At 39.9% G+C, this 27,044-nt stretch overlaps 1 protein-coding gene across 1 annotated transcript in view; it reads right to left on the reverse strand.

Annotated features, from left to right (window-relative positions):
- The window catches only part of tgfbr3 (transforming growth factor, beta receptor III), a 65,790-nt gene extending 41,595 nt beyond the window's left edge, over positions 1 to 24,195 (reverse strand). The window contains exons 1-3 of the mRNA XM_020081290.2: positions 23,948 to 24,195; positions 19,264 to 19,446; positions 3,254 to 3,441 (exon numbers count right to left, since the gene is read on the reverse strand). Of these exons, the coding sequence (XP_019936849.2) occupies positions 3,254 to 3,441; positions 19,264 to 19,324 (249 nt within the window). The 5' untranslated portion in view covers positions 19,325 to 19,446; positions 23,948 to 24,195. The remainder of the gene's footprint in view (positions 1 to 3,253; positions 3,442 to 19,263; positions 19,447 to 23,947) is intronic.
- Between the last annotated feature and the right edge of the window lie 2,849 nt (positions 24,196 to 27,044).

The raw sequence follows: 27,044 nt of genomic DNA on the forward strand, positions 1-27,044 counted from the left end.
TAAATTATTCTTTAGGAAATTTGACAGGCACCATATATATATATATATAGTGGCAATGCCTACCTGTTATCAAACCCCTATGAAAGATAAAATGTAATTGTGGCTTGATATTTTACAGTTTAACAATGAACTTTATAATAAAAGAAATATATAGAACTTCATTTTTTATGCAAAATACAAACACAAATGCAGTTCGTTAATGCATTGTTTAGACTGTCGGATAAAAAATTTCATACCAGCTGTCAGGCTTATTTCAGCAAAGACAAACACAAACATGATATGTCTGTGGAAGGCTCATATAGGGCCATATTATTGGCAAACCAATGAATCTGTCTCTAGTTTAGTGGTTTTATGCTGAAAAAACATAAAGTCCTAAGCTCCTTAAACTGTAGCAAAGTCCGAAGAAAGCTTTCTTCACTGTTGCACTTACCTTTCTGTTATAAATCCTCATACATAAACTATGTAGAAGACCCAAAGTATTGACTTTGGATGAAATAGTGGACTAAAGCATGAAAATCAGTTTTACAGACAGACTTTGTCAGTGAACTCTATCTATGACCCATTATTTGGTTCATCACTCCCAACAGAAGGCTCTCCTGGGAGCAAGTAAAAACAAGATTTAGCCAGCCAGTCTCATGGGCTGGGACAGCTTTAACAACAGCAAAAATATGGATATGATTGTCTACACAAGTTCAAAAACAAGAACTAACTTTGGTGTTTATGTCAAAAGTCTTTACAGCTGACAGTCAGACTTTAACTTAAACTCAGCGATCTGTCCCATAAAAGGTAACTCAGACAGTCGCTCCTAGAAATACCTGAATGTTTGGAATGCATGAGACTGACAATCTTATCTGAAAGCAGGTGTAGACAAAACCCTCTTTGGTTTGTTTTGTGTGAATATCGCTCTGTGTCTAATCATAATCCACCTTGACGTAGGGATATCTGCAGCGAGATGAAACAGGGTAAGGGACGCTTTAGTATTCTGCAGGAGTACCATGCACTCAGAGCAGCATATGTTTTGATTTAAGAGATGATAGGTACACCACCTCAAATCCTTGCAATAAAAATGTTGTGATGTGACAGAATCAGACCACAGACCGCACTTTAATTGAATAAAAATCAATTGGGCAATTCATCATCTAGGTTACACTGTTTTTGTTTGAGATTACTAATAAAAGTAAACTATGGTAGTTACAATCAAGCAGGGAAAAGTCTTTTGCAAATGCTTCCAATGCAATGTTAATTCTGACACAATCTACAACAGACAAAATATCAAGGACTGCAAGCAGAAAAAAATGGACATATCCAAAAAGCCCTATAATTGCTTCAAATCCTCTACATTACACTGTGTGGAGTAAACATGACAGACTACAACAAAGACTAATTCTTCTGCTCTTGTTGTGATATCAGGAACATAAACATCCAGAGCAAGCACGACCACTGAAACCAGAGAGTGTATTTCTCTATTTACCTGCTGACGCTGCACATTGACATACAATGTGTGTGGATGTGCCATATTTGGTCTTGGCAATGTTTGAGCCGACATCAGCAGCAAAATTTGCAATAGCATGTCTATACATGCTGCTTCTCACATTGCTGTGACTGAGGGGGATGGGAAATTGGGACAGCTTAAAAAATAAAGACACAGCGTTTTCGAAGGCCGTGGGCCTGTGATTCATCTTCAAACTATGGCGAATTTTGAGGAGTCGAGCCATGAGACATGATGTGTAACTCCTAAAGACAGGGAGTGGTTTTTTAAAAAACTAGCTCAGAGTTTTGGAACATTAATATGTAGACAGTTTGAAAGAGTGCATTTAACAGTTCTGCTCAAAACAAGAACAAGGGAGCAGTTGTAAACATTTAAATTCTAACTGTCTTATTTTCTCACCATCTAAAAGGTTGCAAATCCGGTACGGTAAACCTTGAGGGAAATTCGAAATTTATTTTATTGAGTCTTGTCTCCAACAACACTGATGGTGATGTTAATCTGAAATCTCTTAATTTTGATAAATTTGTCACCATTGAAGTCACTCACACAGTAAGTAAATTTGTAAAAACTTTTCACATCCAGTTTATCTTTGGTAAACTTTGAAACACAAATTTCTGCCTTCGACCAACAATGAGCCTTGCTGACAGTGAGGCTGAGTCAACGCAGAGCCCTGAAGCACAAAATGCAGAAAGCTATTATAGCTTATTAGACATGAAGCATTATGAACTATTAAATAACCCCCTCTGTCTCAGAATAGTCCATTCCACTTACAAGACAAGAGATAGCATTGCAAATATATCTTGTAAATAAACTGTGTCAACTCACAGTCCAATAATGAGTTTGGTAAAAAAAAAAAAACATTTTACTTTTAATAAGTCTTTGTTGACTGAAATGGTGTTCTAATCTTAAGGAAAACTAGAATCATTGCCGCCCCTTAGTTCTATGTCTAAGCCAACCAGTCAAGCTGCGGATTACTTCCATGTCTTTCAAGGCGTATGTAATAATGTAATATATGTTGTGAAGACTTTCAATGAATTTAATAATTAGTGCATAAAGTTCATCAATCATGGTGACATCAAGGTGAAATATTGCGTTCCTGAGATAATGTGATCACAGGAATGGGATATAGGAAGTTGAATGGACAACCCAAAAACAGATGTGAATGCATAAAAAGTGCCGGAGGGGAGTAGAAAATAGAAAGAAGCTCTTAATTATATTGTGACTGACTAGTCCTGACCTGTCCTGCACAGATCCATTTTAGCCAACCTCCATCCACCCGCAGTCATAAAGCTGTGTACTGGAGTCAACCTGTAATCAGCTATTATCTCCAAGTAAAATCCAAGCCTGCCCAACCCTGTTATCTTATGACCCATGACCCGTCCTGTTAAAAGGGATTTAAAATACATCCTATATATACAGTAACTCACATCGAATGGTTTATGACCTCCTTGTGCCCTTGTTTTAGCGATTGAGTTGAGTTTTTGTAAAAATACCCATCAATTGTCACAGCACCTGCACAGACATGCCTAGCTTGCTGCCATCCAAAGCTACTACATTTTGGCACTTTTTACAAGCAGCAAAGCCACTGAGAACATATTCACCAATGACTTTTTTTTTTTTTTATGGAAATATGGATTTAGAGATTGGTTGATTTTCTGCTGTTCTATTTTGGGTCAAAGTGAAGTCATTATTGCATTTGTTGAAGAAATAATTGTAGTGGTAGAAAATAGAACAGTATAGTTTGTTTCACGAGAGATGACTCACTTCTGCTGGGGTGTTGTCTGGTCCCTCTGGAGCATGTCCTCTCAGGTTGACGATGTGGACCTCCTGAGGGAGGCTGGTGGTGCCCCTACTTGCACAGCCTGACAGGGCAGTGAAGCTCTTCAACATGGCCTGCACTGGGTGTGCCATCCCCACCGGCAGCAGCTCACATGGGCTGCGGATCAAAGGACCTGAGCAGATGAAAAACAACAATCATGTAAATTACTTAGTTAGTGAGTTAATAAATAAGTGAGTTGACTTATTTATTGAAAGCTTGTATGAGCATTTAGTGTACAAGGTGATGTCCAATGGCCACAACGATGTACTCCAGAAAATAACTCAGGGTTAAAACAGATAAGGGCACATAGTTAAGTATTAACGTTTAACATTTAACCATTGATTTCAGACACAGCCGGAGTGTACACCGATGTTTTCTACACATGATGGAGGCAATTGACCAATCACAACAGAGTGGGCCAGGTGACCAATCAGAGCAGAATGGGCATTGTCGGGAGGGGGGGCTTAAAGAGACGGGAGCTACAACCAAGTGTCTCAGAAACAGAAAAGAGGAGCTGCAGAAATGGACAGTATGAAGAAAGTGATGTGTTTTCTAAACACTAAAGCATGTAAACGTTTTCAAGTAATGACCCAAAGTATGAACCTGAATATGAGTATGAAGTGTCTCCTTTAAGTACCAACAAATTGTACATGGTACACAGAATAGTTTAGCTCTTTCTCTCAGTCTCGTATACGTGGGGTTTCCTAGTGCAGCTCATCTGCAGGCTGAGTCAATAAAAGCAGTTACAACACCTACAGTCTTGTAAAGCCTGTAACTAACCCTTAGCTTTGACCTTCACTCGTTGCTTTGGAGATGTGACAAGCTCCTGGACAATTTGAGGTGAAAAACCTGTCAGCTTGTTGTACGGAAATGATCCAGCTCACTCCACATTTCATACCGTATAGGGCACTGAACAATCAAAACAGTTGGAGCAGTCATATTAGATTGGTACACTGGGGTGTTTGACTACATATGTGAAAAAAAGTTGCATAGAGCCTTTTGTGGTTTGAGAAGGAATTACAGGAAGTCTGATGTATTCAAGTGATTGCATATCGAGTTTTTATCGTATATCATTGTCTCAATCTTCATCAACATAAAAAATCAACTAACAATGCAAAAATAAATGAATAACTGCACAGAAAATAAAAATTCAGCCACATGAAGTTATAAACAAGTTTTAAGTGCTCACATTGTTCTTATTTTATGTTTCTATCAGTTTCAGTGGCTGAGAAATGAAGGTTGAAGTAAAAGATTTTCCATGTGGGTTTCATTGTGTGCTTTTTTAAACAACCTGATGATGTTATAGAACCGCAAAGCTATGTCACTGCAGTGCTCGTTTAAGGGGAAACAAGATAAAGAACAATGTCGAGAATATAAATACCACACAACATTATGTTACTGTGTCTGCATCATTCACCGTTAATTATCAGATATCTATATCGGCCAGGAAAATGTCCTATTGGTGGATTGCTTGCAAACAGTCTGTTGTAAGTTCTGTATGTTCTCACTTCAGTCAGTCACATATAATGAATAGTTTGGTGATCTGTAAATGTCAGGACTATTTGACTCAAACAAAGATTCTCTAATGTTAACAGGATTGATGATCAGGGTGGCACAAAAAAATTCTGCAGTGAGTTTTGAGTGAGGTACCCAACAGCTCTTTTCCATTAGAAAGTCATGTATAGTATGACAGCATCTGTGGCTGACTTTTTTAACTCCGGGTCAGACCTTGTGTTTTACCCAATACCCTCATACCAGCCTAGGCCCACTCACATTTCAAACACATCACAGTCAAGAGGCAAAGGTTGCCAATAGCAATCAGATTGAACATTTGGAAATAATTAAAGTCTAACTGAAATGTTTTTCTCCCCAACGGACTCCAGTGCCTCAACAGTGGGGTACAACCAGGGGGGAAACTTTTTTTTATTTATTTTTTATTTTTTTACTCTCAGAACAAATAGCTATTGTTTTCACTTTCCGTGCTGTCCAATAAGCATATGTTAGATCAGCATAAAGCCAGAGATCATGGCATAGCTCCCCTCTCCTTCTAGCGAGAAAAACACAGATGCTTCATTGTTGGCCTGTTTGTCTCTGGAGCTCTTCACAGATGTCTCAACCAGGACTCTGCGCTGTCTCTCTTTTCTCTTGAATTCCCCGCGAGCCTGCAGAGATTAACTCTGAACTTCTTATTGGGAGCAAACGTATATTAAAACATGGCAAGGCCTTGCTATAGGGTTTAATAGTAAAAACCTGTGGTGCATCAGTATATCAGCCCCCGCCTCTAAGCGCCAGCCCCCCTCTCTCCTACTCCCCCTTCCTCCCACAGGGCTGAAGCCTATTCCCTCTCGAACCATGTCATCACGCCTCACTCCCACAAACAGGTCTGGGGGCACGACAGCTCACTTTTTCCCCTCACACATGGAGAATAACAAACATCTGCCAGACAAACAAAGAAAAACACAGCTCTCTCTGGGAGACTGCCAAAAGATTACAGTACTTGTTGGGCAATGATCTGATTTTCTAATAGCTAAAAAATCCAACAGAAAAGGAAAAAGAGAAAAAGGTACCTCACTGATATAAAAGGACATTCAAGGTTTCATTTTGCCAAGCCCGTGAAAGTTAACACTAGTCTGCAATTAGTCTGTTTGCCACAAATCTCACCAAATTCTACCCAGATTTGTATGGAATTTTTAATTTATGTCCCACAAAGGATGGCTCACAACTATCTTAGTGACCTTGTTACCTTTCGTCTTGTTGATGGCAAGATCAAAACCTGAACAATGTTAATAAGTCAGTTAAATTTATAGGTCTATCATATATATATGTGCTACTTTGTTTTTTCTTTTTGATGCAGAAAAAGATGCTTGAAGTAATCTAAAAATAGGAAGCAGAAAAAAGCACAAATGTTCATTTTGAAAAAGACTCATTCATTATTATTTGAAAATGATTAATTCATATTTACTTTATATGATCACAAATCACCCATTGCAAATGACTAAATTATGAGCTGTACAGAAACAATTTTACTACATCTACAGTGCGGCAATAGAAAAAACAGACAATGGCTTCCACTACTCGTTCAGTTATTCTATCAAGTTGAAACCAGCTGAGTTCTAATCCATCACATATGCCATTGCCATTATCTTACAACCTCCATGGAGAAAAAAAAAAAGGTTATGGAGGAAATAAAGCTCACATCTGTTGGCCCTGCCACAGCTTTGTGTCTTCTGTCACCTTGTCTGTCTGTCTGTCTGTCTGTTTCTCTCCCTGCTTCTGTCTCCCCTCCACTCGAGCCACCTTTTCTTTTTCCTTGGTCATCGATGGAGCACAGACTATGTCCTGTCCAGCTGCCACTAGTGCCTTATAGCTGGCCAGGCCAAACACCCACAGCAGAGGAATGAGAGAAACTGTTGTTCACACTGCCAGAAAAACAAGTCCAGCTTGAGCCTACCAGACACTCTGCAGACTGCATCACAAATACCTCCTTAACTCGAAATATACAGCGCAATCTGACGGTAAATCTGGTTCTCCAGCTGTAACAGTAATCTCTAAGATTTATTAAACGTCTTCAGAGACACAACTGTGTAAAAAGATGGCAGCAGTTGAGAGTGTAACCCAAACTACATCCTATAATAAAGTATGCCCCAAAAAACAAGTTGGATCCTTCTAGGCTCTTTGTATTTTACAACCGTAATTTTGTACCACAGTGCAAAATTATACAACTATATCGTTGAAAGCTAAGGAATTCAATCTCAAAACTCCAAACCACAGCAAATTAAATGACTCTTATTTTTGAAAATACAGGAATAGTGGTTGGATGATTCATTTCCCAAAGATCTGACCCATGATACCTGAGATAATGTACATTAAATGATCCCATCAATCTCAATCAAGCCAACCATGGCAAACTGACCCTAGAGCTGAAGAACAATAACTTAAATCCTGAATTAATTAAGTCTCCTTTTCATTGGACTGTCTGTGTCAGGTTAAATCAACAGCAGATGAGGCATCAGGACCAAAAGCTAACAGGAAAACCAGGTCCTGATCCAGCCCAACAGACTCAGCATCAACATCTCATCATCACCCAAATCATTCCCTCTGGTCAAGCTGTGACATGCTGTGTCTATTTTTGTATTGTACTTGAACACTTGAAATCTAGTCAGTTCAGAGTCTCAGAAAAAGCCTCATGGAGATCCAATCTGCTCTTCTCTCTCGTTTAGATGGTTCCTTTTAGATTTGCATGCTGGGATTTCTGACATTGTTTTAAGTAGGGGAAGATCTTAAACTTGTGAACAAAGCGATCTGAACCAGACTGGGTGCCACCCACTGACCCGCCAACAGTCTGTTGTGTTTTAATGTGACTCACACAATTCGACAGCTGACAAACAAAGAATGAGAAACAGATCAGGCATACATTAAAAGATGCTTGTTATCAGACACTGTCCAAAATAATCTGGAGACAGCTCTACTATGTCCAATGTCAAACTAAAAGGTGCCTTCAACATTAAATCTGCTCTTGTAAAGACAAAGAGAAGACTGTCTTTGTTGCCTTTTGCAGCACAGGTTGGATTTCACTAGCTGTTAAAAATGTAGTCTTTAAAATAACCGCCATCAGGACTGGCAACGACGACAAAAGTTGCAGGTGCATGAAACCACATGTGACAGAATAAGAAGGTTTTGTGGTTTTACTTGTGAAAGTGAGAAAACAGAGGGAACCTACAAGGTGGAAAAAGACTCATTCAGATCATAATCTTTCATCGCAGTTTTTACTCTCACTCAATGTAGGTGGAATCAGGAAGTTGAAATGACTCAAGATGGACTTTTGCCTGAGCTACTTTTAGTTGATAGTCTTTAACTAACTGGTTACCATAATGAAACTACAGCTGTATTTGGTAATATCTGAAAGTATATTCTGTATTTGATAAAAAAACATGAAAAAGATTAACAGTGACCACCCACTTTTAGAACGGCTGACCATAGCACATTAGATTTGTAGCAAAAAAAATGAAAACAGAAAAAATCTAAGGTACAAGACTGTGTGTATACATAATTATTTTAGTGTTATTATTTGATTATTTATTATTATTTTACAGTGAAGGAACTACGCATCCCATAAAACAATGTAAACGATCCCTTTCCAATGACTTCCAACACTTTTTTGAATTGGACTTTGTTGTTAATACATTGTTGCAATATATTGTAATTTGTATCATGTATATATATTTCATTTTATATATTGCATAGTGTAGTGACCTAGTGTGATAACACTGAACGAGCTGATCATTGCCAACAAGATTCTTGCTGTTGTGGTAAACATATCCATGGTAACAGCAAGCTCCACCAGTCAAAGACGTCATGTCACTATTGAGCCTGAGGATTGTGGATATTGAAGTACTTCTCTTTGAAATTGCGAATATTTTTCTTAACATACAGTTGATATGATACAGACTTGTGGCTTCTACAGCATGTAACATTGTTTTAAAATCTCGTAGCCTCTATTTTGGATGGTTAAAACATTATGGCTGATAATCAAAATGTTTATTTATTCCGAAAATGAAGGCAAGTTTTACGTCCGGAACCACGTATGCTGTACGTTGACATATGTGCTGAAAGCAGTTAACAGTAAGATAAAAGAAGTAGAAATATCTGTTTACATATAGGTGATAAAAGCAAATTGAAATTGAAGTGGAGACCAAAAGTCCAAAGTGCACTAAGCAGGTGAAATTATTAACAGCCACTGACAGAATTTCAACTTAAAATGTTCTTGGGTTTCATTTCTTTATCTATATTTTTGACGTTGCTATGATATTTCTTTAATGGTGGTTCATTCCTGCACAGTTCATGAGGGTTCCTGATAATGTGACTCATTCAACACAGCAAGTAAAAGAAGTGACTATGAAACATGACGTGCAACTTAACATTACTTTTTCTTTCAACCGACCCCGGTTATGTATTTATTTATTCAGTTATGCCTTTTTAGGGATTAGCACCAAATATACACAAAGTGTTCATAAAAGAAACAATAAGAGAGGATATGGCATTATAAGAGCACATGCAAGAGGAATTTATTTTCTGCTAAGAGATTTAATTATGTTCTTCTATGATTACACTGTACACTGCCTAAAATGGATTTTGGCTTGAATGTGATAGTGTCAGGGGTAAGTCAAGAAGTAAATATAGTAAACCGAAATCAAAGAGGGAGGGACTGAATAAATACTGACTTTTGATATAATTAAACAGAGTGAAGTCCAGGCAGTGATGTCATCAGACACTACTCACAGTCTTTGGCAGGCTTCTTGTGGACTGTGACCTCCATTGAGATACAAAGGACTAATATTAAATTCAGTTAAATCCAACAAACATTCACTCTAGACAAGTGCAATAAAATGAAGCCAATCAAAAATCATGCTTTCCTATTCACATCTCTCAGAATTGAGTCACGTCATATTTCAGCGTTAGAAAGTAATCAGCTTGTAAATTGACATGATGCAGACTACTGGTCATCTTGGAGTTCATGAAAACTATCTGTCTGAGGTTGTTATTTTAGGACTTAAAAATAACTTCTTTTAAAACAGATGGCCCACATCCATCACAGAAACAATGCTCTAATCAGTTTGTAATGCTCTAAAGTAATGTTTCTTGCACTGAGTATATCACTGAGTAAACACGTTTTAGATTACTATCAAAATGGATGAAACTGAATTCATGTCTCTGGGAAGATAGTAAAAAAAAAATGAAATGAAGAATACACATCAATGTTGATCAGTATCAGCGCATTTATGTGTAAAGCCAGAAATGGACTCCTACCTGACAACCTACAAAAGCTGTTATTAATATTGACGAGGATTGTAGAGGAAGGTATAAAGTACATATGCACATATTACATTAAAGCAGAAATGTATTACTGTCTATATTGAAACTTTGGACTGTTCTGGAGAATGATTTAAAATGTTGTTTAAGTAATATACAATTTACAGTATGAACCTATTGAGTAAAGTTGATGGGGCTGCTGTGTGCTTGTGTCATGGTCCATCATGTTTTTACTGTCCACACAGAGTCAGACCTCATCAGCACCATAGATTGAATGAATTCAGTGGGAAATGTTGAGAGGTATGGCTTTGTATCAAACTGACATGAATGAACTAAACTAAAGTAAAATATAAACTTCTAAAATAAAGGGTACATATTCAGGAAATAAGCCTGAAAAGTTGGTGGTGTGTTTATTGTTGAGTTTCATTTTGAAAGAGAACAAATGTCGGACCCTCCCTGCATGGAGCATTTATCAATACAGTCCTCTCCTATCTCAGGCCCCGACAAGAGATAAATGCGTCTGTTTCCAGAGAATGTACTTTGTTGTTCTCCACATCAGGGCACTGAGCCAAGAGTTGGGTAGAGGAAGTGATGTAAGCCTGTGTGCCAGTTAGGGACAAATCTGATATTCCCACAAAGCCATTTCCGAAGATAAACAAACAGAACCTTCCCTCCGTGTGTGTATACACATCCTCACATGTCAAGTTTCCCAGTGTGCTGCGGCAAGCAGGCCGATTGTGTTTCTTCAGTCAGAACAGTAAAGATAACTTCACTAATGTCAACACATGCCTGGTAAAACCAATGCCATAATACCACATATGAGAAAAACAATGGGGCATAAGAAGACAATAATGAAACTTAATGCATATGGAATATACTTCTTCAATAATGCGAAGATATAATAAGGCCAATTTAATTACAATAAATAGAAAGTAGAAGAAAAGGGCCTCTTTGTTTTAAAAATCTGCTCCATATCTTATCGTTATCCCAGTTCCCATATGAAGCATGGGATTACATGAATCCTCTGGACTTTTTTTTTTTTTACTGCAGGGCACGATTCCCATGAACCAAGAACCATGCAGACCAGTTTAGGGAACGCAATATTCTGCCCGCTCTTGTTTTCCTAAGGGGATTTGGACTAAAGAATAACTAGTTCTGCAGTGTTGACATTAGCACAGCCCACTCACCCCTGAACCTGGAGCCACTACTACAGGAAGTGAGCAAAGCCCTTCATAAGGGTAGTGTAAGTTCACTTCATTGGCTGGGCCTATGAAAAGGATTTATCTCTGGACTGTAAAATTGGAAGCATGAGAGGAGGAAGCTGGAATGGGATGAAGGGAGGAGGGCAGGGGTGATCCCGGACTCCATCAGGGAAGTCGTAAACTCCCCCCATCAAAGGGTAAAATCTAAAGTCTGATATCCTGCAAACCTGTCCATAACTCGATCTCACCCAAACACTTTGTTGGTAGATCCATCTACCGTGGTCTTGTCAGCTGTTTTGATGGATTGTGTTTTATTTGTGTGGGAGATGTAACGCAGATACAAGTATGGATATGCATGCAAAGCCTAAGTATGATAACAGGTGGATGGACAAAGATTTACATTCCTGTGGATGTAAAAGCTTCAGCAACAGTAAAGACAGAACATAAAGGAAACCAAAGGGGAACCAGTCAAGGAAAAGGGCTAATGATCTTTCCTGAATATACATGTACTGTACATTAATCTATTAAATAACCAATTGGAAACACCTGATTTTATTTATAATGACAGAATAACAAAAACAAAACTAAGAAATGAAGGGGTTAAAAGTCATTTTTAACCTTTGCCAAGTTTTCTATGTTGTTTTTACTGAACCAATTATGTGGAAACTTAGTGGATGGGTGGGGCGTGGGCCAAGAAATCACCCATTTACTTTTGGAGCAGATTCAGTCATGGGGGTGGATACAGGAATTTTGTTGTCACTTTCTATAATGTTTTTTTGTACCTGTAAATGATCTGTATTTTAAGAATCAAATTAAGTACCTTTAGTGGAGTAATCTTTATGCAGTTACTGTATGGTAACAAATATTCTTTTCAACCATAAAGGATGGATATTTTGTCTATGTTTAAGTTATTATATGTTAAACATGGTATATGTATCTGATGTTAATACATGTATATGCATTATGGTGATGGACTGATTTTGAATATTAAACACTCTGTTTCTGACAGTGAGACTCGCTATTGCTCATCAGCTGTGACAGACAGTGGGCACCTGCTGGTAAACCATCAACATTAGTTGAAAAAGAAATCTAAACTAATTACGAGCAGCATATGAACCTACAGACGAGCAGATAAGATGAATTGGCCGCATTCCTCTCTATCTTTAAAAGCAGACATACAGTAAATCAAAGGGCTTTGAAGAGGTGGATGACAAGTCTCATTCCCAGAGGAACACAGTAGCCACTGTGTAAAGTGACACCGCTGGGAGAGACCAAGAGTGCATGTATATGAATAAAGACTTTACTGAATGTGCTACCAATATATGTCTTTACTGATGGGTGCTGACATGTGCTGTCTGGACCTATATTATTAAAGAAGACAAATGTCAATGCCGTCAGGAAACAAGAACTGGATGAGTGTGTGTAACCTGAAAGTAGTGAATGGATGAGAACAACTGGTCCAGCATCAGTAAACTAAAACAATACAGTGTTTATAAGAGTATTTAGGTTTGAAAAGCATTAAATTATTTAGGAAAGTAAAATACAAATGATTCTTTATGACAATTAGATTCAAATAAGTATTATCACAACCAGGAAAAGATGATACGGAACGTCAGGAATACCTCTTTGGAATTGGAGGTATACGTAGGTTTTTTTAAATGCAGGTAAAACTGCTAAAGAATAGGCACTTGATACCTTTCATTTCATGAGATAAAACAATAAAAAAAGAAAGATGTGTTTTTCTCAGACAATGTTACAGTGGAAAATATAGCATGATAAGGAGAAAAATTTGCTTTTGCAATTTGTTCCCAAGATGTACATGTACACATACAATCATGGCTATTTATGTGCCAACGTCCAGAGGGTCAATGCATGCCATAACATAGCACTGGAAAAGGTGAAGCGTCAGTGTCTGTCCTGAATAATCATGGCTAAGGAGACAAAGGTCTGTCCTGCTGCTTTGAGTGCATATCAATCATCAGTCATAAATGCATAAGCCACGGTCTTTGACAGCAGCTTGGTGGGGGTTAAGGAACAGCCACTTCATCAACGTGCATCCACACAGAATCAGACTCAGCAGGGGAAGCAAGGAGGTGTGCCCTGGGGTCACTTGTCCTGTCACACTCAATATCAGCATCATTTCATTTGTGTTGGATCAACTGCCTTCCCAGATCTAATCAATGTACATGTACAGTATTTAATATCATCCACAGCCATAATGAAAAGTCATAGTGAAGGAGAGGGTGGGGAAGTTCAGTTGAAAGCCTGAAGAACACTTAAATTACCATCTATGAGCCAGACAATTCTAAAAGAAGTTATAAAACATGTTGTAGAGCCTACGCAACACTCTTAATTAAAGCTTAAGAGTTAGATGTTTTACATCAAAACCACAATTTGAAAGAATGCAATGATAATGGAAAAATCTGGTATTTTTATTGCAAATCACAAGATTCATTGTAATGGTAAAAGGACTGGATTTATACAGCGCTTTTCGAGTTGTAATACTCACAGCATCTAACACTACAAGTACACTTCAGTAAGCAAGCAACCATCTGGTTGATGGACAATCTCCTGAGCCAAAGACTCATTTTCTTAGGGCACTTTCACACCTACCCTGCTTGGTCCAGACCTTCGAAATGTTGTCTGAAGAAAATAGCAGGTGACTGTGCAATTAGTTGAGCCTACTTAATGTTAATTCTGTGAGTTGGTGAAACAACAAATACGAAATTCTTGGCTTTTGTTCTGTTAATTCTGCTCTGCACACTATCTACTTGGCCAAAGATGCTTTAGTGAGGCACCACTATGTATCATTTTTATCATTTAACATTTAAATGTTATGCTAAAAATGACGGACAGCAACTGAACAAAGCTGAACCATTAAGCACCTCCTACAACCACTTCAGGACTTTGCTAAATCAGAAACACCAAGTACATTCTTTGTTCCACATCACTCGAATGACAATCCAGAAAGATGCCTTTGTTCCTCATCACTCAGATGTGAATATCAGGGGCCTCTGAGAAGCAGCAGGTTGCCATCGACAGACGGCAAAGAGCGAAACAATGCCCGTCCTTTGTGCCAGTGTGTGAGCCCAGTGAGAGGGAGCCAGAAAGGTGAGAAAGGGCAAGGCAGACGGCGTTTTCACACAGGCTGAAATGGGGCTACATTCCACCGGGCTTCTACCTCTTCAGGGTAGAGAGGGTGAAGAAGAAGAATGACTTGTTAAATGCTACAATGCCTTGTGTATGAATAAAGTACATACAAAGTATGCTGCCAGGGAGTTACCAAAGAGTAAGTCCACCAATCCATCCATTATCTATCTAAGAGAGCTGGAGCGAATCCCAGTTGACATTTGGCAAGAGGTGAGGTACATCGATCACAGGGCAAACAACTATTCCCACTTACAATCAGACTGGCCAATAAAGAGTCTCCAATCAACCTAAACCAAATCTTCATGTGTTGGACTGTGGAAGGAGCCAGAGTACCCTGAGAAAACCCACGCAAACATGGGGAGGACATGCAAACTCCACACAGAAAGACCCCCGGCTGAACTGGGATACAAACTAGGAACTTTCTTTGAGTGAGGCACCAACATGCTGCCGCTTCTGATAGTATTACACCCTTTATAAAGCCAATGTTGTTAAGGATCACTGCACCTATGGATATCTAATTGCTACAGAAACTTAGATCATAAACTCTGTCTATATTTCATATCTGAAATCAAACTTTGATAAACAAGCAGTGTGTGTTTGTGATCGAAGGCTCAGAGAAAGGCCATTCTGTCATTTTTTGGACAGACACTCAGAAAAAAATTGGGACAAGGCCTTTCAGCAGGGCTCATCTGGTGGAAACGGAGTGCGGAAGGTGAGGCCCCGCGAGGGTCTGGCCTGATGAAAGACACCACCTGGAAGCCGTCACTTAACATCCCATATTTGAACTGTTCAGATGGAGTCATGCACTCAAAAGTTGACTTGCAAAGTGATTAGGCAACCATAGAGTTCTTATAGTGTACACACACACTGGTTGTATAAACCTCAAGCATTAAAACCTGACAGCCCAACATTTGTTTTTCAAAGGTTAACTGAACAGACGGAGACCAGATTTTTATCAGAGTGTGACTTCTTCAATGAAGTCACACTCTGCATCACTCTCTTACTCCAACTCTGCTCCGATGTCTTTTCCTTTCTTTTTATTTTTTTTACAGGGCAGTGAAACACAATGGAAAATGCACGATCACCCCAGCTGTCTCTCATTACTGGCTCTGAGCAAAATTATTTATACGCCATCTTACTGGAACTACGGAGCAAAAGAGAAGAAAAGGGGCTGGATTCGGTTTACTCCAGCTGATTTGCGTAAGCATCACTTTGACAAGGAACGATGGACCTGGACGCGAGATATGAGACCTGTCTGCTGAAGCTCATTCAAGTGTGTGTGTGTGTGTGTGTGTGTGTGTGTGTGTGTGTGTGTGTGTGTGTGTGTGTGTGTGTGTGTGTGTGTGTGTGTGTGTGTGAGTGAGTGAGTGAGTGACACAAAAAAGGCAGGTGAGATGAAGTAAAGCAGTTTGTAAATACTCCATAATTCAATTTATACACTGCTTTTAATTAAAGTGGGTAATACCAGGGTGACCTCCATTTAATAAGTAAGCCAAATAAACAGTCAGAGGCAGAATGGCTGTTAAGATAAAGGCATCATCGTGGGGGAGTGCAGACCTGTAATTAGACACGCTCAGGACTCCTGTTGCTATGTAAACATCCCAACCACTCTGCCTAGCAGCACACAGCCTCTGTGCTGCACCGCTCCAGCTCCTCTCATGAAGCAACATCTGGTTTAGCGTGCTGGAAGGGACTTTGTCGGTTTGGCACGTCGTACGTGTGTGGAGTGTGTCGATTTGGACCAGACGCCCCACGCCCGCGCCTGCCTCTCTCCTCCCCCTGGCTCTCCCACCTCTCAGATTACAGCGGTTGCACAATGCCTTTTGGCAGTCCCCCCTCTGACTGGCCCTAAGAAAGAATTGTGGGTATAGAGACAGACCTTTTGCTCAACTATGGGAGGAAAAAAAACATCAGAACCACTTTTGGCATCACGTTGACTATTGTCTGCCAATAATATGCAAAAATGCAGACAGAGAGAAAGTTGTTTACTGTAAAAAGGAGCGGTTAAAAATCTTTAAGTTAAACATATGGTTTGTTAATACGAGCACCATTCAACTCCTTTTTCCAGCTATTGTTAAGTTCCACAATCTCAGTGCAAGAATGGCTCTACAATGAATAGCTGAAGACAGAGTCACGCTGATTGCTTCATCATTCATCAAGCTGCCATATAAATAAAACAGGGAAAGTCTATAAGAGGCAAAATGTTCTTCAGCACTCAATAACACTGGTGTGTTTTTCAGTGAGCAACCACCCCGGCGTTATGCCTCCAGTATGACCAGCATCCTGCCGGAGCTGTTTCTGGCAAGTGCCTCAAATTAATATCTGGAATGGCTCCTGCAAGACCCACAGTCAGCCCGAAGGCCCACAATATACAGTGTCCTTCATAAAATACCAATTCTGGCAAGATGGTGAGAGACGACCACAAAATTGTAGTAAGGATATGAAGGGGTGGGGGGGGGGGGGGTTATAAAACACCAAAAAGTAGTAGAGTGAAGCAGCAGAGCAAAGACTTAAAATATGGACGTCAAGGTGCTCTTAGTCTGACTTTTAAGAGTTATGGGAGGAGGCCCAGAGCCTGGATTGCATTACACTGAGAGAAGACTCATTGCAGACTAATCTAAACATTACGTAAGAGCTCTCCTGACAAGTTTTAAGGGGCAGATGTGACTGTTTACACAGATGCTGCAAGACGATCTAAATAGACAGAATAAGAGAGAGAACGAGAGGAAAGGTAAAAATTGGCTGTATTGGTGATGTGTGCAAAGATTCATTTGGCCAAAATTAAACGGAAGAATGATTTTTAAAATTGAAATTTTAGTCAAAATGTGTTCACCCGTATTTTACCTGTGTTTGGCTAACTCAAGAGCATCTGAAGACCATACATCACCAAGCACACTTTCTGCCAGTGCACTTTGGAGGAAAGGGCATTTGGTCATCTAACTGTAAATATCTGTCCCTTGTGACACAGTACAACAATGCTTCTTGTCGTATGAGGAAGAATTTAGAGGAAAACTTCATATGCGACTTCATTGTGTTGGAGATCCTGGTATTGTGGGAGAAATGATGTTTGCTCTACCCACAGAACATACTGACTACGCTGCTATTGTTTGAGTAAAAGTCAACTCTCTGGAGTGCGGTTCAAAACTCCAGAGGATAGAGAGGAACTTTTGAAATAATAACATTTGACAGGAATCGGACTGACTGCATGAAAAATGTGAACCGCACTTTTTTTTTGTAGCGCTTGTTATGTAGCATGCCTCCTACTGGGTAATTATTTCTGTGCTACCACAGAAAAACAACACGGGATGTTGCAGATTAAAACTGGAGTGAGTTCAAATCCAAAGTCATACATTGTAAAACCAGTGTCTGTAAACAGGACATATCACAATCTGAAAAACAGAAGAGGAATGACCAATATTCTCAGTGCAGTTCGTGCCAGATTGTAGCCCAACATGACAGATTTTTCATCAAACCATTGGGGTTAGGTCAGAGAATTTTATATTTTGGTCACGTTACTAAGCAACAGAAACCGCCACTAGATTTTGAAGCCAATGTGAATGTAACAACAGTGACAGCTCGTCTTATTGCACCTCAAGGCCAAATCCACATCTTCTTACTTCACCCATTTCTGGTCAATGCAGTTATGCCCACAGCCCAACTTCTCACCAGAAACAGAAAATCAATGTTTTTTTCTGCAATAATGACACCATTAACTTCAATAAAATCATCATTGTCATAGACTTTATGCTACTTTCCCTAATTATATTCAACAAGGCCAAAGCCAAAGTGGTTAGCATGGTGCCAACCTCTGTTTACACCATTGGCATTTTCTCTGGCACATTTACACATCCTTGACAATGAAATAACATATTCTTTAGGCTATTACATTGAAGAAGAAGGAAGCATACTGTTTTAGCGATACTAGCAGCAGGGCACTATGGAAAAGTCAGTCAGTCAATCCAAAACTTAGGTCAAGACTCAAATATCCTCTAAAACTATTAAAGGAATTAAAACAAGATCACACTGTTTTCAGTCCGTTTACAGTTTCTTTCATCATGAGTCAATCATTTCTCCACACAAAATACAAACAGTGATACCTTCTGCAGATGTTTAAGGTCCAGACAACATTTTAGCTATTTACTAGGGGTGTAACTCACCGGCTTCTCCTCTGCCATCCACCCTCATGCCATGTTTTGATATTTGCGCTGCTGGCGGCTTGTGGCCATGACGTCACAGACAGGCAGACTGAATCGAGTAATGTTTAACGCCTTTATCATTAAAAGTGCTAAAAACACCACATCCATATAAAGTCTGACGTGCTTAAATCCAATGCATTATTTCCTAGTACTGATACAATCGATTGATTACCTTTTTAAACGATGTTAGATTGATATATGTCGTCTGGAAGGCCAACTTGCCGAGCACAGATCGATGTACTTGGATTGTAGGAATATAAATCGATACATGGATGTAGTAGATGAATCGTTACATCCTTACTATTTACAGCTACGTATGTTTATACAAATCCAGATCAATTAAAGAGCCGATAGCCAATAAAGTTCAGTCAGTGTGTTATGCCTCGTTTGCTCTCCACATGGACTGTTCACCTGCCACCACCAAAAATGATTGGTAAAACAGTCACAAAATGCATGAGTGTATTCACATGCAGAATCTCATCAGTGTCATTTAAATGGGTAAACTTTGGCTCAAAACCAAGATTTTTGTTGCAAACAAGTCACATGGATCTGTTAACAGCATTATTTGCATACACAGAAGCTGTGAGAGAAACTTACCTGCAGATGCCAGGCAACATATAGCAAGAAGTAACACAGGAACGGGGGATCTTAAAGCCATATTGTTATTATCCTGCAGATTCCAGCGTGAGGGCGGTGGATGAACAGGCCTTTCTCCTGCTTTCCTCCACAAGGATTTCCCTCTCTATGAAGTGGTGTAAAGAAGTCAGCTTCCAGCTCCAGCTGCAAAGTGAACAAAAGTAGAGAATGTCAACCTGAAGAAGGAGGAGGTTCTGAGCTTGGACAATGATGAGATGAGACATGAGAAGCAGCAGTTTGGAGGCCAGAGGATTAATCCGGGAGGGTTAATTAGGGGGGTCAAATATATGCTTCAAAGGACCATGGTACACACTCACACATACACCTTCCCGCTGCTCAGTGTGTGAGCAGAGTGGGATGGCTGACTGGCTTGCTGGGTGTGAAGCACTTTGGAAAATGCCACAGGTTATTAACACACTTTCACTGAAGGTGTCAGGCAACAGTGGATGCTCCAGTGGGGTCTTGGGTAAGAAGCTTAGTACCACCAAGCTAATCAGCATGACCTCATCTGAGGCTTTAACCTCAGTAATCTGACTCCAAACACTGGCTGCCATGAAAAAAATTATAAGTTACTATAATTCAATTTACAGAGAGTTTATTTGAACCCTAAAAATAATGAGTTGAACATGTGAGCAATATAGAAACAAGTGATTTAACTGATAAAGAGTCAAACTGACACTGACTCTTATTTGATAAAAATCTACCTAATAACTCCACAAACATCTGTTTGTGGGACACATCTCCCACAGCATTTCATCATTTCATGTTTTTTCTTAGTGGTTCAATATTAATACAAATGTAATAAACAGGCGACCAGCGGGGCAGTGTGCTAACAGTCGAGTTGAACATGTCTTCTACTCCGTGCTAAGAGCTAGAGCAGTGGTGGGTAGCTGGGTCACAAAGCAGGTCACAATCGCCAACAGATCATTGGACTGACAGACATTTTGGGCTATCACGGGTGCTCATCTCCGTCAAGGCAGCAACACTCATAGAATCACTTCCTGTTTGGTAATTTGTCTTCAAAATAAAAGCACAACACTTGGTTGAATATTGCTGTCCTTTAAACTAAGCAGAATTACAGGGCTTTTGTTTTGAAAAGTTGTGAACTTGGGTCTGAAGATGTTGTCAATGCTTAACAGACCCCTGAAATAGTCAACATGCAATGTATGAAAATATAAGTTAAGTATACAATTCAAACTTATATAGAAGTCACACACTTGAATAATAATGAAGCAAATCCATTTTCATTTTAAGAAAACTATAAAATCTTGACTGCAGATAAACCAAGTAGGATGAAGTTTTATAGCTGTACTCTGCACGAGTACTTTTTATTTTACACAAAACTACACATACACTAATACATACAACGTCCAACACACAAACAATAAGTAATGACAGTAAGAGGAGGACCCATTAATGACAAGGAATCTTTCTGAAGTATTAACGTTAACATTAAAATAGGTCAAGAGGACAGCCTATTTCGAATAGGCAGGTTTAAAATGAGCACTGCTAGTATATCAAAAAGAAGAAACTTTCAAGTTTCATTTATTTCAGTCTGCATTACTGTTTCTTAAAGGGTGTAACTATTTGGGTTACAGCTGACACTGCTGGTGCTGTAATTTGATTGGTGCAATATCCATGTGGGGGCGACCACAGAAAATTGCCTGGTATGTGACTGTGGTTTCAGCAGCCACACAGGCAAAAAAACAGCCACCCCTTTTGGTGCCATTTGTGATACAAGGGTCCAGGCCTGTTGCTGTTACCCCAGTAAGTCTGATAAATTACCATCAACACATCTGTACCTAAGAAGGAGCCACAGCTAATGCTCGCTACATTTTCATTCTGCTGACATTTTACGTTATCAGTCGGCATAAACACTAATACATTCTATCTGCAAAGAGTTAATATCAGTTTATATATTCCCACGGACATAATATCATTCGTTTTTTTTATTTGAGCATTAGAGAAGTACCAAGAATCTTTAAAATTAAGTTATTAGCATAAATTGATAAAAGCTTTTAAACAATGAGGAAATATATCCAATAGAAATACATAGGAACAAATACAGTAGCTGTTCTAACACTCTGAAAAGCAATAACAAAAAATTTGATTCAAGTTAATTTGACACCAATTTCTTTTTAACAGTGTTCGGCTCTAATTCTTGATTGTTATCAGACGTGTACAGCAGCTACAGCCACAATCTTTTTTTGAAAGACACGGTCCACAGATATAGTTATGCAAACTACTTCTCTGAGTGATATCTGATGCTTTATGACAACAGGCCTGGAACTGGAGCTCGCGTCTAACGTCAGAACCGTGTGGCTGAAGGTGCTGTGACAGGAATCGCACATGTTCACAGGTTAAAGGCTGCCAGTGTGACGAGTTAAAGAACCACGTGGAAGAAACAGATGTGCACCTCTCTGACTCATGCACAGGCTGTATGGGAAGTGATGCCCAAAGTACTGAGGTGCATCGCTCTGCGGTGCGAGTGGCTTGCAAAGGACAAAAGGGCCTTTCACTCTGCGGTAGCTGCCAGGGCTGGGAAGTCATTTTGGAAGATCATGACAAATATTGCACTTTCAGCTAGCGAGAGAGAGCCAGTGACCTCCGTTTGATTTATGTCCTCCTTTGACATTCACCTCCTCACTGACTAATCGAAGGTAAACTGTGTTGTAATACCTGCACCAAAGCAAAGGAAGGAGACTTTCAGGGCTGAAACTAAACAGCCTCTTACTCCTCTGTAGCGTCTCAACTGGAGCAGGGTTCACATTGAGGTAGAGGATTAAAAAGAGTTGATGGGATAAAGACATTCTCATTATCTTGAAAGATTTACCACAAGAGACTTTTCGAGCTTGTCTTGGGGTTGAGCATGACGGTTCTACACCAAAAGCTCCGTGCCGTGGCCCCGGTTTTGTTGCAGCAACAACTCAAATCACCTCATGTGACTTCTCTTCAGCCCTGACCATCTTAAGCCGAGCCGCTATTTCACACAGAGAATATCTGGAAAGTACATCAGCGCGTGCAGACCTGAAGGTACCACACGTTACTGAAACCGATCTGCATACTTGTGGTCACTTAAGTGTTAAAGGCCTGGCTTGTATCTGTGTCATCGCGTATGCATGCAACTGCAGTTAAATGTTGTAGAATGCAGAGGGATTACACTGTGTTTCCATAATCACAAAGCCATACGTGAAGGGAACTGCAAAACAAGAGGCTGAGGTAATGTCAGACTTACACTCTGCATTGAGACTTACTCATCTGACTGCTTCATACAGTAATAAGTCATGGAGATGTTAGCGTGGTCAGATGACCTGCTGAATAATCCTGCATGAGCTTTTCTCCCCTTCCAGTGTGAATGTGTGGCCCGGGTCAAGCTGGCAAACCACCAAACCTCTTCGCCCCTTCCATCAGAAAAATGCAGCTCTGGATGACTGATTACGAGTCTTTCTCACGGCCTTAATTCTCACAGAGCCACACACATGTCAGCACCCACACAAACACCTTCAGGTATGAAATGCTGCAAAACATTGCATGCACGGGTATCACAGTCTCAACTCAACCCTGCATGCGCACATTGTCCTGCTGCGCTGCCATGCAGATCCTGCACATATCTGGGACTGACTGTAAAAACAAATAATTAAACCAGCTTGTAATGGTCACAATGCAACATTTTGATCCAAGTCCACCAAATGGCACATTCTAATAAGCAAAATGAATATATTGATTGTATTGATTACTGTTTTTTCTTCACTTTGTGACTTGCTCTGTGAAAGGTTCTAGGCCATATTAAATAAAGTTACTTACTAACTAGAGATATAATGATTACTTGATAAATTGATTCATTACTTGATCTGTAAATATGCTGACAAGCATTCAATCCTTTCACTCAGGTTTCATGCAGGAAATGACCAACACTCACTAGATCAGGCACAATAGAGCATAGGTTCTCATGTACCATATGAACTTGAACCACTTAGGATTGTGGTCTGCTGACATCGACTGAGCAAATAAACGATTGATCAAGAGACTAATGAAAACGAATGATAAGTTGCAGCCTTTAGTTGATCGATCAAATGTGTTGTCATGGACAGGTCATTTCAGATTTAATAACACGTGGGAAAACACTACAAACACAAGCATGTGCAGATACAACAGAAGCTAAAGGACCACAGAACACAGCATGTGCAGGTCAATCGCGTGTCTATAAGGTTACAGAGAGCTATCAGATGAGTGGTGCTTTTTGATTTCATCCATCGACACCCAGCTGCTTCTCGTGTTGCCAGTCACAACCTACACGCGTGTTTCCACAGTCAGTCCCACCTCGTCCCCTCTCTAACTGGGGAGGCTGTGCACTCTGTTTACCTGTTGCTTTTCTAATAATCCAGCCTCAGCAGGAGACAGGAGCGTGTTGACAGGAGTGTTAGCTCGCAGCTCCAGGAGGAGGACGGCTGCATGTCCTCACACAGATGTGCAGCTGCATTTAAGGGCGGTAAAGTAAACACGAGCTTACTGGAAAATACTGTTTATTTCCTCCACTCGCGGGCGACTCTGACAGAATGACAGCACTTGAATTAACCGTATTCTATTACCAACAAGCTAGCATGCGTCTTCTGGTTAGTAGCCCTGGAAAAAGGAGCGGACGTACCCAGCGAAGAGTCTCCGGAAAACTGTGAAGTCAACTTGGGGGGAAAGTTTGAAGTCGCTCCGCTGCTGCTGGGAGCGGATATCACACACTCTCCTTCTTCTCCTCCTCTTCACACCCTTGTTTTTCAGCGGTGGGTAAAACAAACACTGAGCTGAGGAAGAAGTGGAGGCGACGGTTTCACAAAACGTGGACAAACAGCGTCTCCGGCTCGGAGTTTTAAACTGTCCTCTGCTCGTCTCCTCTTCTTCGGAGGGCTTCATGCGGGAGGCGGGGCCTGGAGGGAGGAGGCTGAGCCGAGCGAGAGAGTGGCCGCCGCAGAGAGTCCCCAGAGCGGCGTGCACGGGCCGATCGGGAGCCCCTGCTGCTGGGTCACCGGGTCCCACTTGTCAATGTGTGGGGTTGGTGCGAGCTTTAAAAAGAGTCCCCATCATTTCCAGTGCAGACAGACGAGCGTTACTTACAGGGTTGTTACAAGCCAGGCTTATCTCATGGGGGTCCACTGAGTGATCTGCAGCTGCATGGGGGTCCTGGTGCCAGATTATGTTGATGTCTGAGCTGTTAAAGTTGCGATGATAAGACATCTCTTCACGTGGAATCCTGTTCACATTGCATATATTGTTGCTATTTTCACATTTCCTTCTGTTTATATTGCATATTTACTGATGTTTCTGATTTTTAATGCCCCCTTGCTCTATTGTAGCACCAATGGATGAGATTATCCCACTTTATTAAAATGCTTTGCAGATTAAAACTTTACTAAGTGAATCAATTTATAAAAACTTTAGTTTTTCTATTTTAACTCATTATGCATTAACATTTCCCAGCCCGTCCACAGTATTTCAGCGATTTTGGTTTTGTTTTCAGCTTCACAATCCAGACAATAAACACAATCTTGCATAGATTTTTGAAATGATGCACTGTAAAATACACTTTAAACCTGTACTGCATTCTTTACCATTTGCAAAGCAGTGCAGACTGGCATGCAATGCATCCTCTCCACCATATCGAGCCATTTCCAACCTTTGGGTATATCTCAGCGACACCTGCATGCAGATCAGAAGGGACACTGAGTACTCATGGAAAGCCTGTGGGTTCAACCAGAAATGTACAACTTTACCTTATTGATATAATCTATAGGTAATGACATAAAAATGCATGACAGTGATCAAACTATTTCCATACACTGTGTGCAATGTATTATTAGACAATACCCACAAAGTTAAATACCCACTAATTTGTCTGTGTTTTGTTGGCGATACTGCCTGACTGGGAAAATCTGTTTGGCAACAATTAAAAAAGTTTTTCTACCAGTGGTATTTTTATTTATTTTCAGCTGTTAAATAAAAATACAAGGATGTGTAAACTCTGTGAAAATCCCATCCAATGATAATGAAACAACTAACCCCAACACTAAATGAAATCTGCATTTCCTTTTAATTACCAGAGACAAATTCTGTGTGCTTTCTGTTGCAGCAGAAACAAAATAGAAAGTGAATAAAAAGTAATGTGATGCATTTGCATAAAGGATGCCATGACCCCTCAAAACAGATCTTGTGACTTGCCACAGGGGAAATCTTTACACTTGTAGCTGTTTGTTGATGGAACAATTAGTCAATTTCCCATATCTGGTTACTATTTTCTATTTAATAATATACAATGGTAAAAGGCATCAAATCATCACAGGAGCAGAAACCACCGAAACAGAAAGAATCACCTCAAGAGTCACTTCTGTTTCCGCTAATCTGTCCGATGGGACTGTGACAGGAACCATGAATGAGTGCAACACAAATAAGTGGTTTCTGTGATGATCTATAATGATGTCATTAGAGCCAACATACAATATTTTACCAGTGCACAGTTCTGAGGAACAACAAGACACAAGAGACAATAATTCACCGTAATCGATGATATGTGTGGATTTAATGTGATGCAGAAAAAAACTCTCTGAGAGTCATTTAGCATCAGAATTAACGAGTGCACTCAACCCCCTTAATGATTTTCTTGATGATGAATACTTCTTGATTTTAAGCAAAGAAGCATTAGCAGTTACTTCATTATCATTTGAATCTTAACATTGTGATGTATGAAATCACAATAAACATAAATTTGGCCTCTCAGCCATTTAAAATATATTTTTTAGGAGCTCTCACATGACATTATTGTCACATCCTTTCATTTTGCCACCACACAACCTCTAATCACAGCACTAAACTGTGTGCACAGACTGATTTCTGTGTGAAATCTCTCCTGAGCAAACATTGCATTGCTCTGCTGTGATATCAGACTTCCACTGAAGAGGAGCTGCTGTGTGAGTGGGTACAACACGTGTCAGCTCAGTGATTTACTACTAATGAGATGGCACCTGTGAAAAGAGGGAAGGGAACTTTTGTTGTGGCAAACACAGGAAAACACACTGATGTGCCTCTTTTGAGAGTTGACAAGGAAACGCTGAAAGGGATCAGGTTATTTTACATCTCATACATATGCATGTCCCCACTAAAGTGTCCCACTTTGTTTGTTTACAGTGTGTTAGGGCTGTGAATAAAGCTGAGATGATGGGGGGGGGGGAAGGCAACAGTGCATCAAAAATGCATGCAGTCAGATGCATCTTCATGATACATTTATGTCACTCGAATCTTCGGGTTTGTATTGACCCAATTGATTACACTGTAGCTGTCCAAACCCTGATCTGTCAGAGATATCACTACTTAGTATCAGTGTTTAGAATGGCACTCAGTGGAGCACATACATTCCTCAAGACCCAATAGACCACTTCAATTCAATCGAGTTGCCCCATATTCTACACATCCATATATATCGGTCTCATACATATGCTAGATTTTCTTCGTCATCATCCATAAATTATTAAGTCAAAGTAAACTTTATTGTCAATTCTGCCATATGCGCATATAGACAGGATTGAGTGTGTCTCTATGGACCCCGGTGTAAACATTTAAGTAGATCCCTAAGTACACAACATATAATGCAGCATCTATCGCGCCCCCATAAAGGTTGTTTTTTTTTGTGGTATTTTTTCTAAATTCTTATTGAGGGTTAAGCACAGAGGATGCCGTGATTTGTGACTATGGACTATACA

This window comes from Paralichthys olivaceus, chromosome 3 (genome assembly GCF_024713975.1).
Source record: "Paralichthys olivaceus isolate ysfri-2021 chromosome 3, ASM2471397v2, whole genome shotgun sequence".
NCBI classification, from domain to species: Eukaryota; Metazoa; Chordata; class Actinopteri; order Pleuronectiformes; family Paralichthyidae; genus Paralichthys; species Paralichthys olivaceus.